General features: G+C 29.5%; 3 protein-coding genes across 4 annotated transcripts; 1 reads left to right on the top strand and 2 right to left on the bottom strand.

The window, feature by feature from the left end:
* Window positions 233-705, bottom strand: LOC109342469 (polcalcin Cyn d 7-like). Its single transcript, XM_019580451.1, has one exon. The coding sequence runs from the start codon at window positions 632-634 to the stop codon at window positions 392-394; it is 243 nt and encodes an 80-aa protein (XP_019435996.1). The 5' UTR covers window positions 635-705; the 3' UTR covers window positions 233-391.
* LOC109351258 (putative clathrin assembly protein At1g25240) lies at window positions 9,903-12,389 on the top strand. The gene is made up of 2 exons (XM_019592673.1): window positions 9,903-11,403; window positions 12,372-12,389. Exon 1 carries the CDS (start codon window positions 10,180-10,182, stop codon window positions 11,344-11,346), a length of 1,167 nt encoding a protein of 388 aa, XP_019448218.1. The 5' UTR covers window positions 9,903-10,179; the 3' UTR covers window positions 11,347-11,403; window positions 12,372-12,389.
* LOC109351244 (protein BASIC PENTACYSTEINE2-like) lies at window positions 14,908-17,131 on the bottom strand. 2 transcript variants are annotated; one of them, XM_019592652.1, is made up of 4 exons: window positions 17,028-17,131; window positions 16,359-16,445; window positions 15,153-16,176; window positions 14,908-15,062 (listed from the first exon to the last, which is right to left on the bottom strand). In XM_019592652.1, exons 1-3 carry the CDS (start codon window positions 17,128-17,130, stop codon window positions 15,158-15,160), a joined length of 1,209 nt encoding a protein of 402 aa, XP_019448197.1. In that variant the 5' UTR covers window position 17,131; the 3' UTR covers window positions 14,908-15,062; window positions 15,153-15,157. The 2 variants fall into 2 exon arrangements, with proteins under 2 accessions (XP_019448197.1, XP_019448205.1); XM_019592660.1 differs by lacking the exon at window positions 16,359-16,445.

Here is a 21,734-nt window from a genome sequence, read left to right as displayed (position 1 = left end):
AACTACCACAAGTTGATTTTTATCTTTTAAGACGATTGATTTTTTAATTACAAAGTTAATATTTGAGAATGAAAGATAGAATGATAACTTTGCTCTTGTTATATTTATCCAATAGTCTACTATATTCTTTGAGAATGAAAGTTAAAGATGTTGGTAATTACATTTCTAAAAATAATTATGTTATATGAAAGCCATTCAAACTATATCCATTCTCCAAAATCACTTCTAACAATAAAGCATTCAAATATAAATCCATTAATTGAAAATTTGTTTCCAATCAAAACCCACTTCATCTTTGCAAAACATAATCCTCACATACACAAAACAAAAACATATAGTGTTCAAATAATAAAACATTATAACAATATAGAGAGAAGAAAAAAATGAAAGTTTAGAGTTTCTTCAAAACATCCCTCATCAAGTTAGGGTTAGCACTTTGAAACTCAACCAACTCCTCTAGTGTAATAAACCCATCACCATCTTTATCAATCTCTTCCATTCTACGTTGAACTTCTTCTTGTGAAGTTAACCCTAGCACTTTAAGAGCATCTGCAAACTCAGTCAATGAGATTTTTCCATCTCCATTCACATCAAAACGCTTGAAAACACGTTCACATTCACCTCTATCTGCCATAGTAACTTATAATAATATTTACTTGATAACTACAAAGAAGAATATAGGATTTGAAACTAATGATATTGAATGAGTAAAATGTTTTAATATGTTAAGAACTAAAAAGAGGGATTTCTAAATTTGGGTTTTTGCTTAATGAACGGATCACCTATGAAAGTTTAGGTGCATGCATGCATGGCTATTTGTGTCACCACGTTGGTTTTTGTCTCATCTTTTTTTGGTTTTTTTTTATAACGAAGATAATTGGATTTGTACTTATTTTAACATGCTTTTATATACTTAGGAAATTTCACTATTTATTCATATACATTATTGTTTTGTCTTGTTTAATATACCATGTGTTGATTTCTTTTGTAAGTGTATTACATGTTTGGTATTTTGCATCCTTAGTGAATAAATATCATTTGTTTATTAAATGCATGATATTGGTCTCACTAATAAATATTCCTTTTCACTAATAAATATCATTGGAATGGTATTTTTATAAGATATATTATATTTTCACTAATTTTTTTGGTGCATGATTAAGAATACATATTATATGTGCATTCACATGGTTAAGAATACACATGTTACTCATGCATTTGTATGGTTAAAAAGATATGTGTTACCTGTGCATTCATATTGTTAAGAACACACATGTGACCCGTACATTCGCATGATTAAAAATGCATATTACATATACATTCACATTACTAAGAAAACACATGTTATTAGTTCATTCACATAGTTAAAATACATATGTCATGCATATATTCACATTGTTAATAGCACATGTTTTGCCTGCATATTTGCATGTTCAAACACAAGGAAAATAAACGAAAATTTTGAATTTTAATTTTCTAATGAAAATAGGAAACTGAATATGTGATTTTTTTAAAAATAAATATTTTAAAAATCGTAGAAAATGAAATAATTTTTTCAATTTCGAATATGATTTCTATTAATGAAAATAGGGAAATCAAATCGTAATATTATATAGTTTTTTATTAAGGGAAGGTAAATGGATTTTATTAAGGTTTGTTACTAAAAGTGGGATCACAAGATTTATATGTTTGCTCACATTAATGCTCACCCACCAAGATTTATATGAAGTTGCACACTTACACTCCTATGTGAGAGATGAAGTGGTAGGGGAGAGACAAAAAATGTAGTAGTATAAATGAAATGAAACAGGAAAGAGAACTAGTCCGAATGTGAAAAATGATCTCAATCTCATCTAATGTTCAATGATTATTATTTTTTAACATAACAAAAAATATAGCCCAATCACTAGTTAGTATTAAATTATTAAAATATAAAACGTATAAAAAATAAGGACGACGAAAGATACACATAGTAGTAGCATAAAACATTTTAAGAGGGGGAAAATGAGGAGGAAATGACATGTGATTTGAAAGAGTTTTTTTATTATATAGTTAATTAATAGATATTAAAATATAAAATGTATAAAAAGTAAGAATGTAGTGTTAAAAACTACATAGTAATAGCATAAAACCTTTGAGGATGAAAAAAGTGAGGAGGATAATACATGTGGTTTGAAAGATTTTTTTAATTATATAGTTAATATATTATATTTTTCTATCAACATTTATTATTTTTTTCTCAATTTAAAATTTTGACTATATTATATTTTTCTACACTCACACTCCCTGAGTTTTAGCGAAATTACAAAATTACCCCTCACTTTTTACACCTACACAAATTCCCCTAATTTTTATACTTTCATTACATCAACTACTGCTGCACGAAAAATAAGTGTAATTTTTTAAACAAAAAATGTGATCAATGCAATTTAGTTAAACAAAACATGGTATATTGTGGTAACAAGTTCAAATGATATATGAGTCAATACATCATTATTATTTTGGTTCGTTACGATATATAGTATCAGGGCGATTTAAACAATATTTCTTTAGAATTGTTGATGCATTTTATAACCAAAAATAATAAAGATACATTGATTTGTATATTATTTGGACTTGTCTCTCCAATATCCCTTATTTTGTTTAACTTAATTGCATTTATCACATTTTTTGTTTAAAAGAATACACTTATATCTCATGCATGAGTGATTAGTGGAATGAAAGTATAAAAAAATTAGGGGTTTGTGTAGGTGTAGAAAAGTGAGGAGTAATTTGTGTAATTTCACTAAAACTCATGGGTGTCAGTGAAATTTACTCATAAGATTATAATATTTGTTCAAAATAAAGAAAAACAACAACTTTTATTGATATGTACAATTTAGTTGAAATTGTGTTATAATAAGTCACATTTATAATTTATGCCTATATAATTTGAGAAATTAAATTGTATTAATAAACACTTTTTACTTTTCATTGTTTGAACTCATTTCAGAAGACCTAGTGTTCCATCTTAAACGAATGCTGTGATATTTTTGTTGAAAAAAATCAATTCCATTCAATTTAAAGATGGGAGCCGAGTCTAGTATTTATACACCAGATCATTTTAATTGGCTGAAGGTTAGTAAAATCGAATTTCAAGCTTAGAATACATGTTTTTTGTTTTATTATTATTAAACTTGGATTGATCATTGACTTAGTCGATATAATGAATCGTCAATGAATTAGGTATTATGATTATCCAATTCAAGCTACACTTTAAAATTAGGTATAACAACGAAATAGGTCGAGGTCTGATTTTATCATATCCAACTCAAACGTGAATCTATATTTTATTTATTTAAGACACTATGGAACCATATCAAATTTAAGAGGTGGGTTGGGGTTCAGATTCACGCTTGTAATAGGGTGTGGATTTGCACACCTTGGATTTTTTTTTTATATATAATACTTTTAATTAAAATTGCTTATACTCCTTGGTTATATAAAATTTTACCAATATCAGTCAATGTTCTCTTTTGATAGATTTTGGATCACTTAATCAATATTATTAAAATCGGATTAATTGTCGACCTGGTCAGTTATCGAGGCAATAATTAAATAGTGGGTCACTAGTTAGACCATTTAAATTGATTTACATTAAAAAATTCATAAAGTTTAATAATAATACCTAATAATAATTAGAGTAAATATTCATTTCAATCTCTCGTGTTTTTCGATCTTATCACTTCAGTCCCTCAAAAATTGAAAAACACAAAATGTTCCCCAAAATTTTTAAATGGTGGTCAAATTAGTCGTTTTTGGTTCAAATTAGTTCTTATTATGTGTTGTAATTTGACCACCATTTAAATTTTTTAGGGACCATTTTGAGTTTACCAATTTTGAGGGACCAAATTGGTAGGATAAAAAAGCACGAGGGACTGAAATGTGTATTTACTCTATTATTTAATAACTTTATCCTTGAATTTTAAAAACATTACTATCACAAAGGTACGTAATTAAACAATCAACAAGAAAGGTTTTACAACAACTAAATGCCATAAATAAGTAAAAACTATCATTAAATGACATAGTTTTTACGCTTTCATCACAATAAAAGCGGATAAATAAGTTTAAAATTTAATTAAACAAATTAGGTTTTGTTACAACATAGGTAACAAATAACAAACAAAATTTCAATAATGACAAACATAACTAAAAATACGGTGAAAGGAAAAAAAATCTCCATAAGACAACATTTTGATGCTTTTTTAAATTGATTTATTTGGCCGATCTGATTGGTTCAATGCACTAGATCACCAATTTTATGCATAAAATACCTTAGTGAAACTGATTCATACCAATATTGGTTCAAGATCAATTATAAATGAGCAACTCAGATCGATTAGATATTCATTCTAAGTTGAACTTGTCGGTCTAGTCAAGTTTAATAAACTACATTTATTATAATTTACACTCTCGTCCATGAGTCCTAGATCCATCACTCGAAGTAGAGATTATATTCGTAGACTTTTTTGTAAAAGAATTTTATTTAATATTTTCAGTGTATATCATATTATCTGTGTAGGTTTAATATATAAAACATGATTGACCCATGTTTTATGAATAGATGTGTGCTCTTATATTTTAAATTTAATTAAAAGTGACAATTATGATTGAGAGTAACTCCATATATAAAAAATTTCTTCAACTAACTTGGTGCCTTGAGTACTTATTAGAAGCATGAGTCTTGGACCAATATTTTATTCTCTAATAATATCTTTATATTTACTTAAATGTTTATAATTGTCGAATATTATTAAAAAATGTTCTTGTCTTATTTTATTTATTCTATATACAATATTTGATGTAGTTTGTGCGATAATTATTTTCGCTGCACCCAACAAATTGTTTGTTCTAATGTATTAAGCAAGAAGAATGAGTAAGTAACCGAAATTAAAGATAAATTAGATGCCCATTACTACTCCTGCAATATAATTTGATAGCTCAAGTTTTTTTTCTCCAATTAAGTTTTTAATGCAAAGTAATAAATAAATAAATAAATATACAAAAAGGTTCTAGTATGAATTGATATATAATTTCTTCCTTAATACATTTCTTGTGAATAATATATAGGCCTCTAGAAGCCAAATTAAATATAAATAAGAAGCTAGAATGATTAAGATAGACAACCCAAAAACTAGGTCAAGTACCCATTGGCACTATGTAGAAAATGAAGACAAAAAAATGGAAAATTGCAATTATAAGATGAAGAAATAATTATTATGAAAATATTAATATTAATGTGAGACCCATTTTGATTAAGCAACTTTGCTAACAGCTTCCTTCAACATTTGAGGATGAGCAGAAAAAAATTCCCATAATTCATCTATTGAAATGAATCCATCACCATCTTTATCAATCTCTTTCATTTTACTTGGAACATCAACATTAGAAGATGTTCCTGATGCTTTCACTGCATCACTGAATTCATCTAATGAAATTTTTCCATCTCCATTTTTGTCTATGCTCTTGAAAATTAGTTCACAATCTGCTTTGTTTGCTTCATCTCCCATTGTAACTTTGATAATATGATTAGAATTTAGATGATTTTTGAGATAGAGTAGATTGGTTTGAAAATAATTAATTACCTAAGGTATTTATAATATTGATAGTGAGAAAAAAACATGGGAATCCTATGGTGAAGATTTGGTCTTGTTGCTACATTATTGGATCTCATTCTTAACGTTACATAATTTTATATGTAAGCCATAAGTAATATTTTCAAGCATTCTTTGACTTTCTAAATCAAGTAATTCATCAACTCTTGTGACATTCTAACTACCATATTTGCATGCATGATAACAATACATGTTGAGTTTATTCAAGTATGAAGTCCCACATTGGATATGCGGGGAGGAATGAAAAAGTTTATAAGAAGGATAGACCCATGGAACTAATGCCTTAAGGTTTTGGTTCAAGACGTGGTGTCTCACTTGAAACTCTTCACTCTTTCCATACCCATGTAGCAATGGAACTCCTTGGTGGTTGGAGGCTCCCCAGTCGTAGTCTGGTCCAACAATACAAACTTTTTAATGTAATCATTCATGTTTCATAGATTGTTGAAGAAATTATTGCCTATGTTATCATTTATATGATAGTGAATGTTATGTTTCTTTTCTTCTACTTAATTGATTATGTTTTATAGTTATCTTTGTTTTTCTCCAATTTGCTATTGTATAGTAGTTTAATTTGGGTGTTACAAAGATATTGGAAAAGTATTTTAAAATTATCGAAGAGTATTGAAAAAGTATCAATTTTATAGTTTATATTTTTCCAAAAAGTAATTTCAACATCTGTAAATACGTATCAATGAAGTATTAGAAAGTATTTGTATAAGATACATCAAAGATATTGAAGTATTAATACTTCATAGTCCATAACATCATTATTATATCTATAGGTTAAAAGATATATAAATACAAAATGCTTATTATTGGAAACTATAGGAGGCCAAAGGAAATAATGATAAAATTATTTTCAAGAAATTAATGTCAAAGAATGTGTTGATGAAGATGACATGTCTAGCTCGGAAAAATATTATTAGTGGAAAACCTACAATACTAAATTTGTAGAAATGAGGCGCTTTAGATCCTAACATTTCAATAAATTGTGTTCTATGTGGTTTTTTTGGATGAGTCGGTCAACCATCTTTTTTCCCATGCGCAAAGCCATAATATTTGTCAAAAATCATATTCATAATTCGGTTTTAATTCTTTACTCCATAAAGATGTTAAGACTCATCATTTAAATCACTATAGCATGATATATGTGGAAGAAATAAAGAAGCAATTAAGATTCACATCAATGTGAGACTCATTTATAAAACAAACAACTTTACTTACACTGAGAATTGCAAAATAATGTTCACCACATCACAAGTTAATTTTTTTTCTCAAAAAATGTTCACAAATTACAATTATGACAATGAATAACATTTTACGAGGAAACGTGTTCTTCAATGTCTGGTTCCTTTATGTGGACCTAGTGAAAGGACGTGGTGCTAAATAATAGGAAATCTAGTCTTAAGACTTAAGCACTATTACATTAAATTTATTATTCTACTAATTGTGCGATTTCTAACATTTAGTGACCAAAACAAAAGATGATTCTATGTCATGCTACTCATCGAAGGCATCATGACATATCTCATCACACTCTTGTACTATGATTCGACCATTCATGGAAGATTTTGGATAATAAGAAAAATAGTATGGATCCACTTTCTTCAAGAGTAAGTTTTTTAATCCTAGCCAATAATTGTAGGAAATCCAATTGTTTCAATTAGTGAGTAGATCTAAATCATTAGATTTCCATAGAATTGATGATTAGGATGAGGAGTAAGTTTGAAAAGCTTACTCTTTGAGTAAGTGGATCATCACTCTAAGAAAAATATATGCAATAACATTGTATAGGTTTTATACATTGTTATTATTTCATTTATTGTTTATATTAAATTATTATTGACCTCTCAAAAAATAATTCAAATGAAGAGATGTAATTCACTTACTCCAAGAGTAAGTTTAAAAAACTTACTCAACATCTTAGCTATCAATTCTAGGGAAATCTACTTGTTTAGATCCATTCACTAATTCAAACTACTGGATTTTCATAGAATTGATAACTTAGACATCGAGTAAATTTTTTAAACTTAGTCTTGGAGTATGTGCATCTCCTCCGTCAAGTGAATGGTGAATAGTATAATAATTATGTAGAAATATTTATAGTGGTAGTACATGTATTTTATACTCTTTTGGATAGCCCTATTTTTAATATTTCAAAAACATTATATTGAGTTTTGGATTGATGTTAAATGAGGGGCTTGGAGAGACTATATGACCCTTCCAAAGCCCATGTCCCATGCCACTTTGAGGCCATTTGATAAACCCAAAGGAGGAACATATCTTCATATTATGTCCAAATCCACAACCAAAATTGTCATGTTCATAACAAAGTATAACCCCTAGGAACTTACATAGGACCATTAGTTTTATTCACCCTAACCAATAATGTAAGGGTTTGTTTGTAAGTCGATTTTTAGAGGTAGGAAGAGAAATAAAAGGTTTGAGGTCCATCTTATAAGTATATTTCATAGCTTTTAAGCTTTCACCTTCCTTATTTTGCCCTCTAAAATTCAACTCTCGAACATACCCTTAGGGCTTGTTTGAGGGGTTGGACTTTGGAGAGGAATGAAGGGAAAATGAAGGCTTAAGAGCAATGAAATACACTTGTGAGATGACTCCGAAAGCCTTTTCTTTTCCTTCTTTCCCTTCTAAAATCCAACTTTTAAACTAACCTTAAAAGGCTATCCAAGGAGTTGAAGTTTTTGCTTCGATAAAAAAATATGATGTGATGATTGTATTGTGGATAATATGTAAGCATTTTCCATCATCCATGACATGATTCAAGTCATCTAAACTTTTTTATAAAAAAAAAATTAAAATATAATATGGTATAATGAATTATTCCACTCACTTGTTAGAAGTTCATGTGAATAAATGAGTTTAAAATTTATTAATAGAATTTATTTGAATTAAGAATAATCTCATCCACTCTCAGAGCAATTAGTTATCTTTTAGACTAATTTCCTTTAAATCAGATCAATTATTTGTCTTTAAAATTATATAATATTTAAAAAACTAGTTAAAAGTCTGCATTATTTACTCTTATTAATAATTTTTTATATAAACCCAGTTAAAATTAATTAATCACAAATCTGTCAACGAATAATGATTCTTTAATGTAATTGTTGGCGCCTATTACTTATTTTGTAAATTTAACAAAAAAACAACCAATCATTCTTTTTAAATAATTTTAGTATTTAAAAATGCAGCTTCAAATGTCACATGTCATGCTTATGTTTCTCTTCTACATGTCTTCTCATAGAGACAACCAGAAATGCTTGCCACTAAGCTTTGAACCAATCAAATATCATTCATATAAATCCTTCTAGAAGCACCATGATAAATATATACGGGGAGGGATTCACCTACTTCAAGAGTAAGTTTTTTAAACTTATTTCTCGTCTTCACCATTAATTTTAGGGAATCCAATGATTTAAATTAATAAATAGATCCAAATCATTGTATCTTCATAAAATTGATGACTAAAATGAAAATTAAGTATAAAAACTTACTCTTAAAATAACTAGATCCTCACTATATAACAAACTCCTGGACATCACCAAACTATAGCACAAGGTAGTTAATGTATAAAGTTGTTTAACTATAGTTGATTCTATTTATATCTCATTTTTTTACACCTTATAATTTTACCACTTCACATAAATGTGTTTGGTGCTAATGTTAGTCATAGGCAAAGCAAAACAATGAAGAATTCCTTCTAGATCAATTACATTTAATGAGTAACCTATCTTTAGTCATGACTCAGAGCCACACAAAAATGTTGATCTGTTTTTGGACCCTGCCCAATATAGAAACTATAAAAATATTGACATATTATTAAGAATTTAATATCTATAGGAAAGTATTTTATATATTCAATACATTATTCACCTTAATGATTAATACATGAATTGGTAAATAATCATGTAAAATACTTTTACAGACATCATTTTTTTTAGTATAACCAATGTTATCCTCTCTTTCTATAGGTAAGAAATTAATCTTCTTTGGGATGTTGTTGTCCCCTCTCAACAAGTATAGCTCTGATGAAATGAACGCTTGACTTTTTGGTCTATCTAGGAATCTAGTGGAGTCTTATATCATTAGATCAACAGCTTGTTGGTAGGAAACACATATCACATATTCTCAAGGTGTTTCAAATAAAAAAGTAATATTCTAATCGGCTCAGGATAAGGAATGAGACACGTCAAGTAATATATTTCTAGTTGTGGGTGACACATCATTAGCCTAAGACATTAACAACCTTGACAAATTCCACCACATGAAGAGGGCCAAAAAAAACACAGCACATTCTCATTAAACAACAAAATACAAGGAGGAGAGGAACCATTTGTGTTTGTTATCTCCATTATTCACACATCCAAACCATAGAGAAAGAAAGAAAGAAACAAGGGAATTAAGGTTGTGAAATAGGGGTAAAAAACCACCACCCCTATTTCACAAACTTGTGCCTTTGTTTTCTTTTCTTGCATAACAAGTTACATTACAGAACAAGAACATGAGGCTATGGAAAAAAGCAAGTGGTCTTTTGAAGGACAAGAACAGCATCATTGTTGCAAGATTCTCAGGGAATGGTCCATTCAGAAACCCTGATCTTGAAACTGTAATCATCAAAGCCACAAGCCATGATGAACAAAAGATAGATTGCAAGAATGTTCAAAGGGTTTTCCATTGGATAAGAGTCTCACCATTGTACCTGAAACCCCTTGTTATGGCTATTTCGATTCGGGTTCGAAAGACTAGAAGCTGGGTTGTTGCACTCAAAGGGTTGGTGTTAATGCATGGTGTTTTCACTGTTGATATCCCTGTTGTTCAAAGAATGGGAAAGTTACCTTTTGATCTTTCAAATTTCTCTGATGGGCACATGAGCCCTGAAAAAGCATGGGGTTTTAACGCTTTCGTTCGCGCCTATTTCGCGTATTTGGATCAAAGATCGTGTTTCGTGTCTTACGAGGCGAAGAAGATGAGTAACAGGATTAAGCAGAGGAATCATAAGGATGCTGAGGTTGAAGAAACATTGATGGAAGAGCTTGAGAAGTTGCAGAAGCTACAAGGTTTGATTGATAGGCTTATGCAGATAAAGCCAGGGAATATGAACATGAATGTTGGTCTTATTCTTGAAGCAATGGATTGTGTTATAGTTGAAGTTTTTGATATTTATAGCAAGTTTTGCAAGATGATTGCAAAGGTTTTGTTGAGAATATATGATATTGGTGGAAAAGTTGAAGCTGGTATTGGACTCAATGTTCTTCAAAAAGCAACAATTCAAGGTGATGAACTCACTTTATACATTGAGTTTTGTAGACAAATTGGTGTACTTAATGCATCTCAATGCCCAAAGATTCAAAGAATCCCTGAAGAAGATATTCAAGATCTTGAAAATATCATAAGTGGTGCATTTCATAAGAAGAAAATGGAAGGTAATGGTTATGGTTATGGTGGTGTGAATAATGAGGATAAGGCCATTGTTGTTGTAAGAAATTGTGAAAATGATTCAGAAAATGGTTTAACTACAGTGATTACTCATCAATGGGAGGTTTTTGATGATAAAGAAAATAATATTGTTACTACTATCAACCCTTTTGAGGAATCATCATCATATAAAACTCTGGTACCTTCTTCTGTTCAAAATCAAATTGTTCTTCCTGATCTAATTAGTTTTTAGAATCATAGCAACTTTTTGAGGGAGGAATGAAGATTTGGAAAAGTGGAAACCAAAAGGGTAAAGTTCTTTGATCTCTTCTCCTCTCCACATTTGCTTAAGAACTTGTAATAATCCCTTTAAAAAAAAAAGGTTTGGTCGAGTACATGAGGCTCCCATCTTATCGAGTCTGAGGATGATAGATGTACGTAACATTTTCCATAAGTGGAGAGTTTGTTTCCGGAATGTGAACTAGTGTCTCCATGGTTTCCACTTAGTAGGAAAATTTAAAACATGTAAAATTACGTTGTTGTTGTTGATGTTATATGATAATTAGAGAATGACATTACAAAACTTGTGTTGTTATCTTTGATTTCTTTTTTTCATTATCTCCCTATTTTGAACATTTTGAAGATTAGATGTATATAAGGGTGAAAACATGTCAGGTCAGACTTTACTTTAAATAGACTCAGCCTATATAGCATATAGGAGTCTGAGTTTGACATGTTAGTCTGTTTAAAAAAAATCAAAGCCTAGATTTTACCATTTTAAAAGTTTGGTGTGACATGTTAGCTTGTTTAAAGGTCTATTATACTATATGCTCATGAAATAGACTATCATGTCTACATTCTAATGGACTTATAGACTTATTTTTAGTTAGACTCATCTATTTCTAATAATTAAATTATATTTTTATATATATTTTTATATTAATATTACATATATAATAATATTATAGTATAATTTCAATTTTCTTATATAATATAATTAAATAGGCTGATTTATTAAGTTTAATAAGTTTTTTAGGTGACCTAAAGTCTAACCTGTTAGGCTAAATAAGATTTTTAGAAAGCTTGAGTTTGACATGTTCGTAAAAAAACCTGACCTGACCTGACCTAACTTATTATAGGTCAGGTAATAGGTCCCTGATAAGCAATCTGGGATGTTTCCATCCTTATATGTATATGATTATGGACAAAAGACCATTTTATTTTATTGTTGTATTTTATTTTTGGGTAAAATTTGATACATGTTCTTTGGCTTGGAAGTATCATAGGAGCTAGGGGTGCATCTATAATTCTATGTATTCAATGAAAAGTTTTTCAAATAGGAAGGGATAGTCTTCAGGTTTTAAGTAACCACTTATAGTTATTGAACTTTGAAGAATAAGAAACTTGAAGGCATGCAATGAATTCAAGAATATCTTAAGCTAATGTACCAATATTTAGTATTTACCACTAATCATTAATGTCTTGGAATGTCACCATGAAAATAAGGTACATTTTTTATAAAATTAATAAAAAAAAAATGTTGTCATTAATAATGCAGTCAATATTCAATTTCTATGATGGGTGTAATATCTATTACATTATTATTGTACAAAAATTTACATAGTTATTACAATATTGTTATTTATTTGTATCATTTTTTTGAAAAGTCGATAATGATTAAATATAAATATTGAATAATGTGTATTAAACTAACAAACTATCTGGACATTCATTCTTTTTCTCTCTTTATGTCATTAATAGTGTGCTTCCAACATGTCTAAGAATAAGATATTGTCATTTTGGATTTGAGAAAGACTTGAATAAAGACGTATGTATATGGAGATAACTAATATAAATTTCATTCCAATTAAAATTTAGTCATAAATAACATAAAAAATATATATATATTAAATATAACATGTTATATGTTTTTTTTTTTTTGCAAGTTTTTCTCTTTCGATTATTATAGTGCTATCAACACTTGTAGAGAGATAATATGCATGGTACTATTGCTCTCCTCTCGTGGAAGTTCTCTTCTTAATTCTGTTTGAATAAATTTCGAGTTTCATTTCCTAATGTCAACAAACCAATGATGATTAACCCTATAATAGAATTGAAGTAGTAGAAAACTAAAACTAAAAACTAAAGTATATATAATAGAATTAAAGTAGTAGAAAGCTAAAACTAAAGTATATTTTACCATATATGGCAAAACAAATAACATTAATATAAACATATTACAAAAAGCTAATGGTTCAAGTAAAAAAGAGTCTCATTATTTATACCTATTTCTATGGGGGAAAATGAATTTTATATTCCAAACTATTTAATCATATTCTTTATATTCCAAACTTAACTATTTAAAATGCACTAAACTAGAATATTGAATATAATGAATGATTAAGATCATTATATCATTTATATAAGAATTTAGGGTAGATAAATGCAAACTCCACCGTAGAGTAGCAACAATATAACATTTTAACCCTATTTAGGTGTATTACTTCCGGTTTAACATCCGGTTCGGGTTTCACAACACTGATTAAGAGTATCTACCGAGGAAGATCTTAAAAAAGTTTTGATTTATGATAAAAACATGACATTTCAGCATCAAATATTAGAAACCATATGGTTATTATCTATCCCAATATTAACTCATTTGATTAAACAATGTGATAAAAAATGTATAAGTTAAAAGACATGGAATGCACTCTCCCCAAATAAAATTTATCTATCAAATAAAAAGTGAGGAAATATTTTGAATTAATATACATTTATTACATTGTATTAGTTTTTGGGTAAAGAAAAGGGAATAAATCATCAAATTATTAGTTTCTAAAAAAGATACATTGAACAACAAAATGCATATTTAAAATTATAATGTTATATTTTTCTACTAAATCCTCATATGAATCTTTCTATCCATAAGAAAGTGATACATGTCAATTATAAATCAATCATTAATAAATAAAATATCTTTTTATGACATGTCATTTTGTTGTGGGTAAGAGAATAAGTATAAGGATATAGTCAGAGGATATATCATTTTCCTATTTAAAAACGTTTGAGTAATGATTATCCACAATGACTAATTAAAATGTTGTATTGTCTTCAATTTACCAACTTTCTCAAAACTCAAATTGTTGCACATCAATGTAATCTTAGGTTTTCTTAATGTAATCTTAGGTTTTCTTATTAGAGAATGCATCCAAACTTTTTGTTAGGAGTTGCCAACTACTGCCACCATGTTAAGATGAATGAAAATGAACTCTCTCTCGTACTTGAAGGTCCAGTCGAAAAAGATGGTAACATATGACTCTAATACTGAAGAGGATCCCAATCTAAATGAATGGGGTCTAACCATGTTAATCTTCCATTTCATTACTTCAATTCATTGTGCTATAATACAATTGAAGTATAGAAAATTTGTTAGACTACATATTCACTAGACATAAAAAAATTACATCTCATCCAAGAGATCATCGCCTTCTTAATTGTTAAGGGTCAGTTTGCAAATTAGTTTTAGGAAGGCATTGATTGAGGGAAGGTCAAGGAAAGACTTGAGAGCTATTAAATATACTAGATGAATACTGAATAGGCTCTTAGACCATGGATACTGGATAGGAAATGGATCTCACATTCCTAGGACCAGAAAAAGTAGAAAACTGAAGGGTTAAATCAAAGAACAGAAACAAAATTAGCATATAATTGATGAGCCTTAAATCCAAAGGAATAACAAAAAGATTACTTAATGTGTTAATAAAAACACATCTAGAATAAAGATCATAGCATTGCAAAATCTTTACAAAATAAGTTAAATGAGAATGAACATTTTCCATAAATAGTCTATCTAGTAATTACCCATCTACAAGAATATCGATGCCATACAACATAAAGCATCCCTTAGCACGTAAGAGCCGAAAAGGGAAACGGAACAAAAGAACCGGAATGTCCAAATTTAACGCAGAAGTACCACGACAGACAATTCTTTGATAACAATATAACAAATAACTCAACATCTGCGCAAAAGACCGACAACAAGCGGATATACACCTGAAACCTATCTACCTGATAGTTACAAACTTGTTGGTTCCATGTCTGGCCCAATGAGTCCTCAGATCGATTGGGTTTACAAAATTATAACCTTCGGCTGCAAGTTTCTCTAAAACCTTTTTAAAAGCACCTAGGCTCATTTTCCGCCCTGCTATCCTTGCACCACGCCTTTTTACGTTCATTGGCAAAGGATATATCGACACATTTGTGGTACAACAAGCTGATTGCCAACCTCCACAGCCCCAGCGATAACACTGCTGAGGAGTACCAGTGCATGAACAAACTGGAATTGGTAGGCCAGAAATGTCCATATCAATTCCATTTATGACAAGCTCTTTAGTCTTCTTAACGGGCTTCACACGTTGAACTGAAGCATTGCTGTTAACCTTTGGCTTCCTCGGTTTCTTAGCCTTCGGAGAAGCTATAACACCCCGACTTTGCCTTTTCTTTGGTTGGCCAACTTTTTTAACAACTGAGTCTTCAACGCTATCCACCTTCTCATTTCTTGAAATGTCAGGTAGCTGTGTAGTTTGCAAGGTTGAGGGTACTGATGATTCTGGAAGAACAGCATTATCAGGAGTGACAGGGGGCATATTAAAAAACCTGTCCCTCAGGCTTATCCAACCATCGCTTACATAGTTCATCGACATTGGCGCATCCGAAACAACACAATCTCGTGGGTGCATGGTTCCATTCGCACCAATAAACATAGATGGATCACGACCAGGCAAAAATGGCTTCATGTCACGATCATTTACACCAACAAACATAGAAGGATCACGACCAGACAAAAAAGGTTTTGAATCACGATCATTTGCACCAATAAACATAGATGGATCATGATCAGATAAAAACGGTTTTGAGTCCCGGTCATTTGCACCTACAAACATAGATGGATCACGTCCAGGAAAAACTGGTTTTGTGTCACGATCTATCATGCCTGGCATGAGATGCAGACCAAGGTGCCCTCCTTTGAAGGGTTCATAATAACCCCAATTGGACATGTTCAGCACATCATCATCCATGAGAACTAAATAACAACAAAAAACAAAAGATCATGAAGTTTCAAAATTTGTCATTAGCTTCTTCTTTCAGTGCCCATCATTTAAATCTAAGCACCATTACAAGGAAACACATCAATGAAGCAAATAAAAGTACATAAACTGAATCAGAAGAAAAAAAACAATCTTGATAACCACAAAACAACTATACATTGATAAAAAGGTATTTTAGATTGCACCGACAACTGTAATTGTGGCCGTAATATTGCGGTTTCAGAGTCTCTACAACAGCATCGTCCTGCAATTGCAGTAAATATAATGTAACCGCAATCGCAATTTAAATAAATCACTGTGATGAACCAAATAGATCTTCACAAGCAAATGGAACAGCAAAACACCATAAAATTTAGACAACCACAAAATGAGACAATGTTACAAATAAAAAACCAAAAAATCCAAAATTTCAGAGATTATCAATGTCAAAATATCAAATGTCTCAAATTAATCTATATTTCTCATTTCTGAGCTAGAAAAACTTGAACTTTCTGGATCTAATAACCAAAAAGTGAAAACCTGCAATCTGAATGTCATTGTGATTCCTAAATTATCTTAGGAACCAAACATTACTCGCACAAAAGGGTAACATGGGGTGTCACCATAGATCCCAAATTCCCATTTAGGGTTTCAAAAAAGTTGAAAACTTTAATGTGAGATCTAGCTTAAAATGGTGAATAAAAACAAAATTCATATATAACAAATATTTACAATGATGTTCAAACAGTATCAGAAGGACCCCATCTATTCAAATTTTAAAAGGAAAGAGAAAGAGGAGAGAGAAAGTAAGAGAGAGAAAGTAAGAGAGAAGAGAGAGAAAACTTACTTGGTGGTGGATAAGGCACTTTAGGGTTTGGGTCTTCTGGAGAGAGAAAGATGAGAGAGAATATGAAAGTGAGGTATAAAATAGGATATGTATGTAAGTGCATATAATATAAGAGAAATATATATATATCAAGAATGTAATAATTTTTTATACTGTCAATATATCATTTATCTTTTATTTACAATTATTATTGATTTTTAAAACAAAATAAAAAAATACAAATGAAAAAAGAATAATGCACTGATTATCTATAAATATTTATATTATAGATTTGTCACGTTAGAATTAATGGATAGTGGAGTAATAGAAAATTCATAGGATATCTAGCTTTTGGATTTTGGAAGTTGTGGTTGGCACATATATAGAAAAGAGCTTTTAAAAATGGTTGTTGTTTTTATACCCCCACATATAATGTTGGAATAGTAGGATATTAAATGTGAATATTATGGTAGTGCCTACGCTATTTCGATTTAAACTTTAAAATTAGTCAACTGAATCGAATCAAATCAAATCAAAACATAAAATATAGATCGAATCAAATCAAAACATAAAATATAGTTTGGTTTAGTTATTTTTTTAATGAACTATTTATATTTTGTTTTGTTTATGGTTTTATAAAGTTATGACATGTTAAAATCGACTTGCATATTAAAGAAATATATACTAAGGAATAATGTTGTATTGTTGTTTGAATTATTCAACCTATTTTATTGTTTGAATTATCAAATTTTGCATAAATTATAGTATTATCTATGTTACTTCTCAGTGTCTTGATAGAATATATATTCTAACTTTTATGGTACTCGGTTTGAAACTAGCATGTACCATGAATTGCTATACATATATTGCTATATATTACTAATCGAGAATTTTAATGTTATAAATATTATTATTATATGTGCTACTAATCAATTTAAGTTACATTAGTTACAAATCACAATCGTTTATTTTCTTATATCAAACAGACCAAATGGGTGAAACTGAAAAGTTATTTAAGATATTTATTTTCTCTGTCACACTTATTGCATTCACCCATTTGGTTCGTTAGATCTAGGAAAATGAATGGTTGAGATTGAGTGTAACTAGTGTGAATTAAATTGGGTGTAAAGAGATCCTCCTATATATATACATATATTACTAAATTGATATGTGTTACTAATCGTGAATTGTATTGTTCTGTATGTTACTAATAAATATATATCTTACTAATTGTGAATTGTAGTATTGTATATGTGGTCATTTATTTTTTCTTCCTAAGTTACATAATTGTTATATGTTACTAACAAGTTTTTTTATTAATAATATATCTCTTGTAATAATATATTTCTTGTAATAATATATTTGTAATAACAATTGTACAATATCTCTTGTAATAATATATTTCAAATTTTCAATTGATGTAGATTTTAAATAAAAATGAAAACCATGGAACCGCACCAAACTATTCATGAGCGGTTCGGTTCTTGCAATAAAATTTGTGGTTAATTGAGGTAAACCGAATCATGTATTTGTATTCGATTTGATTACTAAATTGTACCAAAAACCGAACCGAATTTTTACACTCTGGTTGAATTCAGTTAACTTAATATTTATTCAAAACTCGACTGATTATTTAACTTGATAAATTTGGTTCATGTATTAATGAGTTGAATTCGAGTTAAAAGTTAAACTCATTAAATGAATTGAACTTGAGTGAATGTAGTTCAGCTCTCGTGACTTCACTGGATTATATATATTATTATAAATATATATATGTGTGTGAGATATATATGTAGGTATATATATACGTTTACAAAATATTAAATTATGTGTATATATTATATATTAAATTATTATTATTCAAGTTGATGAAATGAATAAATCGAACTAATGAGTTGAACTAAACACTTTGTAAATTCTTGTGGAACCAAACTAATTCGAGTTGATGATTCGAATTGAAAGTTTTGGGAACTTCAATCGAGTCAAATTCAAGAAGGAAACATAACTCATTTTGAACTCAAGTCAAGTTTAGAGCCTATCACATTCTTATTAAGTTGTGGTCTAAATCTGATAAGAAATAAGGATTTGTTAGGCTCGAAACTTGACTAGAGGAATAATTTTGCTTATACAAAAAAAGTTAAATAAACTAATTAAGAGAGAAATTCACTAAGTCTCAGAGTAAGTTTAAAAAATATACCCCACATCTTAGCTATCCATTCTAGGAAAACTTAATGGTTCAGATCTACTCACTAATTCAAATAGTTAGATTTCCCTATAATGAATGACTAAGATGTGAAATAAGTTTTTTAAGCTTATTCTTAGGGCAAGTGAATCCCATTTCTTAAAATAATTTATTTGACTTTTTTGTATAATCAAAATTATTATTCTCCGGTCTCTTCTAACAACTACAACTAACATAAATAGAACATTTAACATTTTTTTTTGTCTATATATAGTTGGATTTAAACTTACTTTTTGAGTAAGTAAATCATTTCTCTTAAAATAATTTATTTGACACATAAATAAATAGAAACGTGAACACTTTTATCTCTCCATATATATATATATATATATATGTATGTGTGATTAAAATGTTAATAAGTTTACCAAGTAAAAAAAACATCAATCTAGTACATATTTCATTGTAGTACATATTTAATATTTATGATAAGAATAATTTTATAGTAATTTCTAAGGCCATAAAGTGGTGGCGCCTTCTCCACATTGTAAGTTATACTATTTTTTTCTAACCCAATAACAGTAATGATTTTGGTCCATGTTGCTTTTACATGTTATTTTTATTGTTGTTGTTTTTTCATTGCATGCTACCTGTTTGATGAAATGATCCAACCATAACTGAGTCATTTTATTACATTGTGCTATTCTAGTTTTTGAATTCTGGAAATAAATGTGAAGAGAGAAGAGAACCATGTGAATTGTTCATAAGTATTCCTAAATATGCTGAATTCTAAATATTCCTAAAATCTTAAATCCATGTATTAGATAAGGGTCAATAAGTAGTTACATAGTTAGTGGAGGGAAAGGTAGTTGGTAGTTAGAAGGATTGTAACTAACCAAGTTCTATAAATAGCTTATTCTGAAGTTAGTTAGAACTACTTGATTTTCATCCCAAAACACTTGTAATCTCTTCTGTTTTGTATCTTGTTCTATATTCAATAAGAAACTCAAATTCTTTTCTTATTTCTAAGATTTCCTGCTTCTTATTCACATAATCCTTCGGATTCAGTTGTGAATCCCTAGAATTCCATAACAACCACATCAATTGGTTGTAGTCATGTGGCATATGCAAGAGCATGTGTTTATCACAATCAGTAAACACTAAAAAACCAATTGGGTTTTGTGGGAAAACTACTTAGTTTTAGTGAGAAGCTGCTCTTAGTCCAATTAGTGGAGGAAGAGGGAGACCAAGAAAACATAGGCGAAACAATTAAGAAATACTTAGAGATTAATGGTTTGTCAATGAACATGATTTATGACAGAACATTATGATGTTGTTCGGTCCATGTAGCCGACCTCACCTAGCCGGATTAAGGCTTGATTGTTGTTGGTGTTGTTGGTGGTGGGAAAAATGAATTCTATGTATGGGTATGCTTCTCCTTCATGGTCTTTTAGGGATGGAAAGATTGATGTTATTTCCATGTGTAATAATCCCACGGCAACTCTTTCTCTATATATTTGATTTTGGTTTCAACATGGGATTTTTACCCTCTTTGCTGTCATGTGTATCATTTGAAATTTATGTTGAATGGTGTTATTGTTTTTCTTTTGATGTTGCATTATGTTGTTGATAGTGAAGAATGGACACTACCGTGTTATTAAATGATTGAGACTGTACCTAATATGTATTCATTTTATATGTGATTATGTTATAAACATTTCAAATCGTTTTGTTTGGATTGATAATTGGGTTCATAATATTGTAGATACGGGAAATACTTTGTCTAATGCTGTAATCGCCCCTTTCTAAATGAATAATGCAGCATTAAAAACTGTTTTTCGTTGGTTGTAGTCAGTTATGGTTTCTTGGTTCTAAACTATTCCTCTGAGGTCTTACTAGAGTTGTTATGCTATAAAGTTTAACTTATATTTATGATAAGTATATTCTATGTAGTGGCTACTGGTTCTAGGCTTTAGCAGTGTATGTGTTCTATGGAACTAAGTTTAAGTAGTAGGGCTTGATTTGGACAATTTGAAGTTGAAAGGTACATAAAACATTGTTGCTTAAAAGGGCCATTAGTTGACCAAGAAATGGTTTGGAGGACGGTGTGTTGTGTGGTTGTGCCTGTGCTTCTTCATCCTCTATAAGGTCAATGAAATATTTGATTGAACAATATATCTAACTTACAGCATTGATACTTTCAACAGAAATAAAAATAACTTATAGCAATGATGAAAATGTGTGTAACTGAGTTCCGAACTATTATGATTACTTGATTAGCTAAACCTGCTCTGCATGGTCAGCGGCTTGATTGTTGTTGGTTTTGGAACCCATGTATGTCTTAAAACTATGGTCTTGTGAATTTTTCAACCTTAGATATTCAGGTAAACCAAATATGCCCTGATCTTTTATCTGTTCATATAAGATGTGTAGAATCATTATGGAGAATTTCCATTTCAGGACAAAGAGAGTGTAGGGAATTTGGTGAAGCTGATAGACAAAAGTAATGGGTACATATTTGCTGGCATAGATGCAAGTGCAGTTGAATT

This window comes from Lupinus angustifolius, chromosome LG01, assembly GCF_001865875.1.
Source record: "Lupinus angustifolius cultivar Tanjil chromosome LG01, LupAngTanjil_v1.0, whole genome shotgun sequence".
Classification (NCBI taxonomy): Eukaryota; Viridiplantae; Streptophyta; class Magnoliopsida; order Fabales; family Fabaceae; genus Lupinus; species Lupinus angustifolius.
This window is presented reverse-complemented; position numbering and strand designations above follow the sequence as displayed.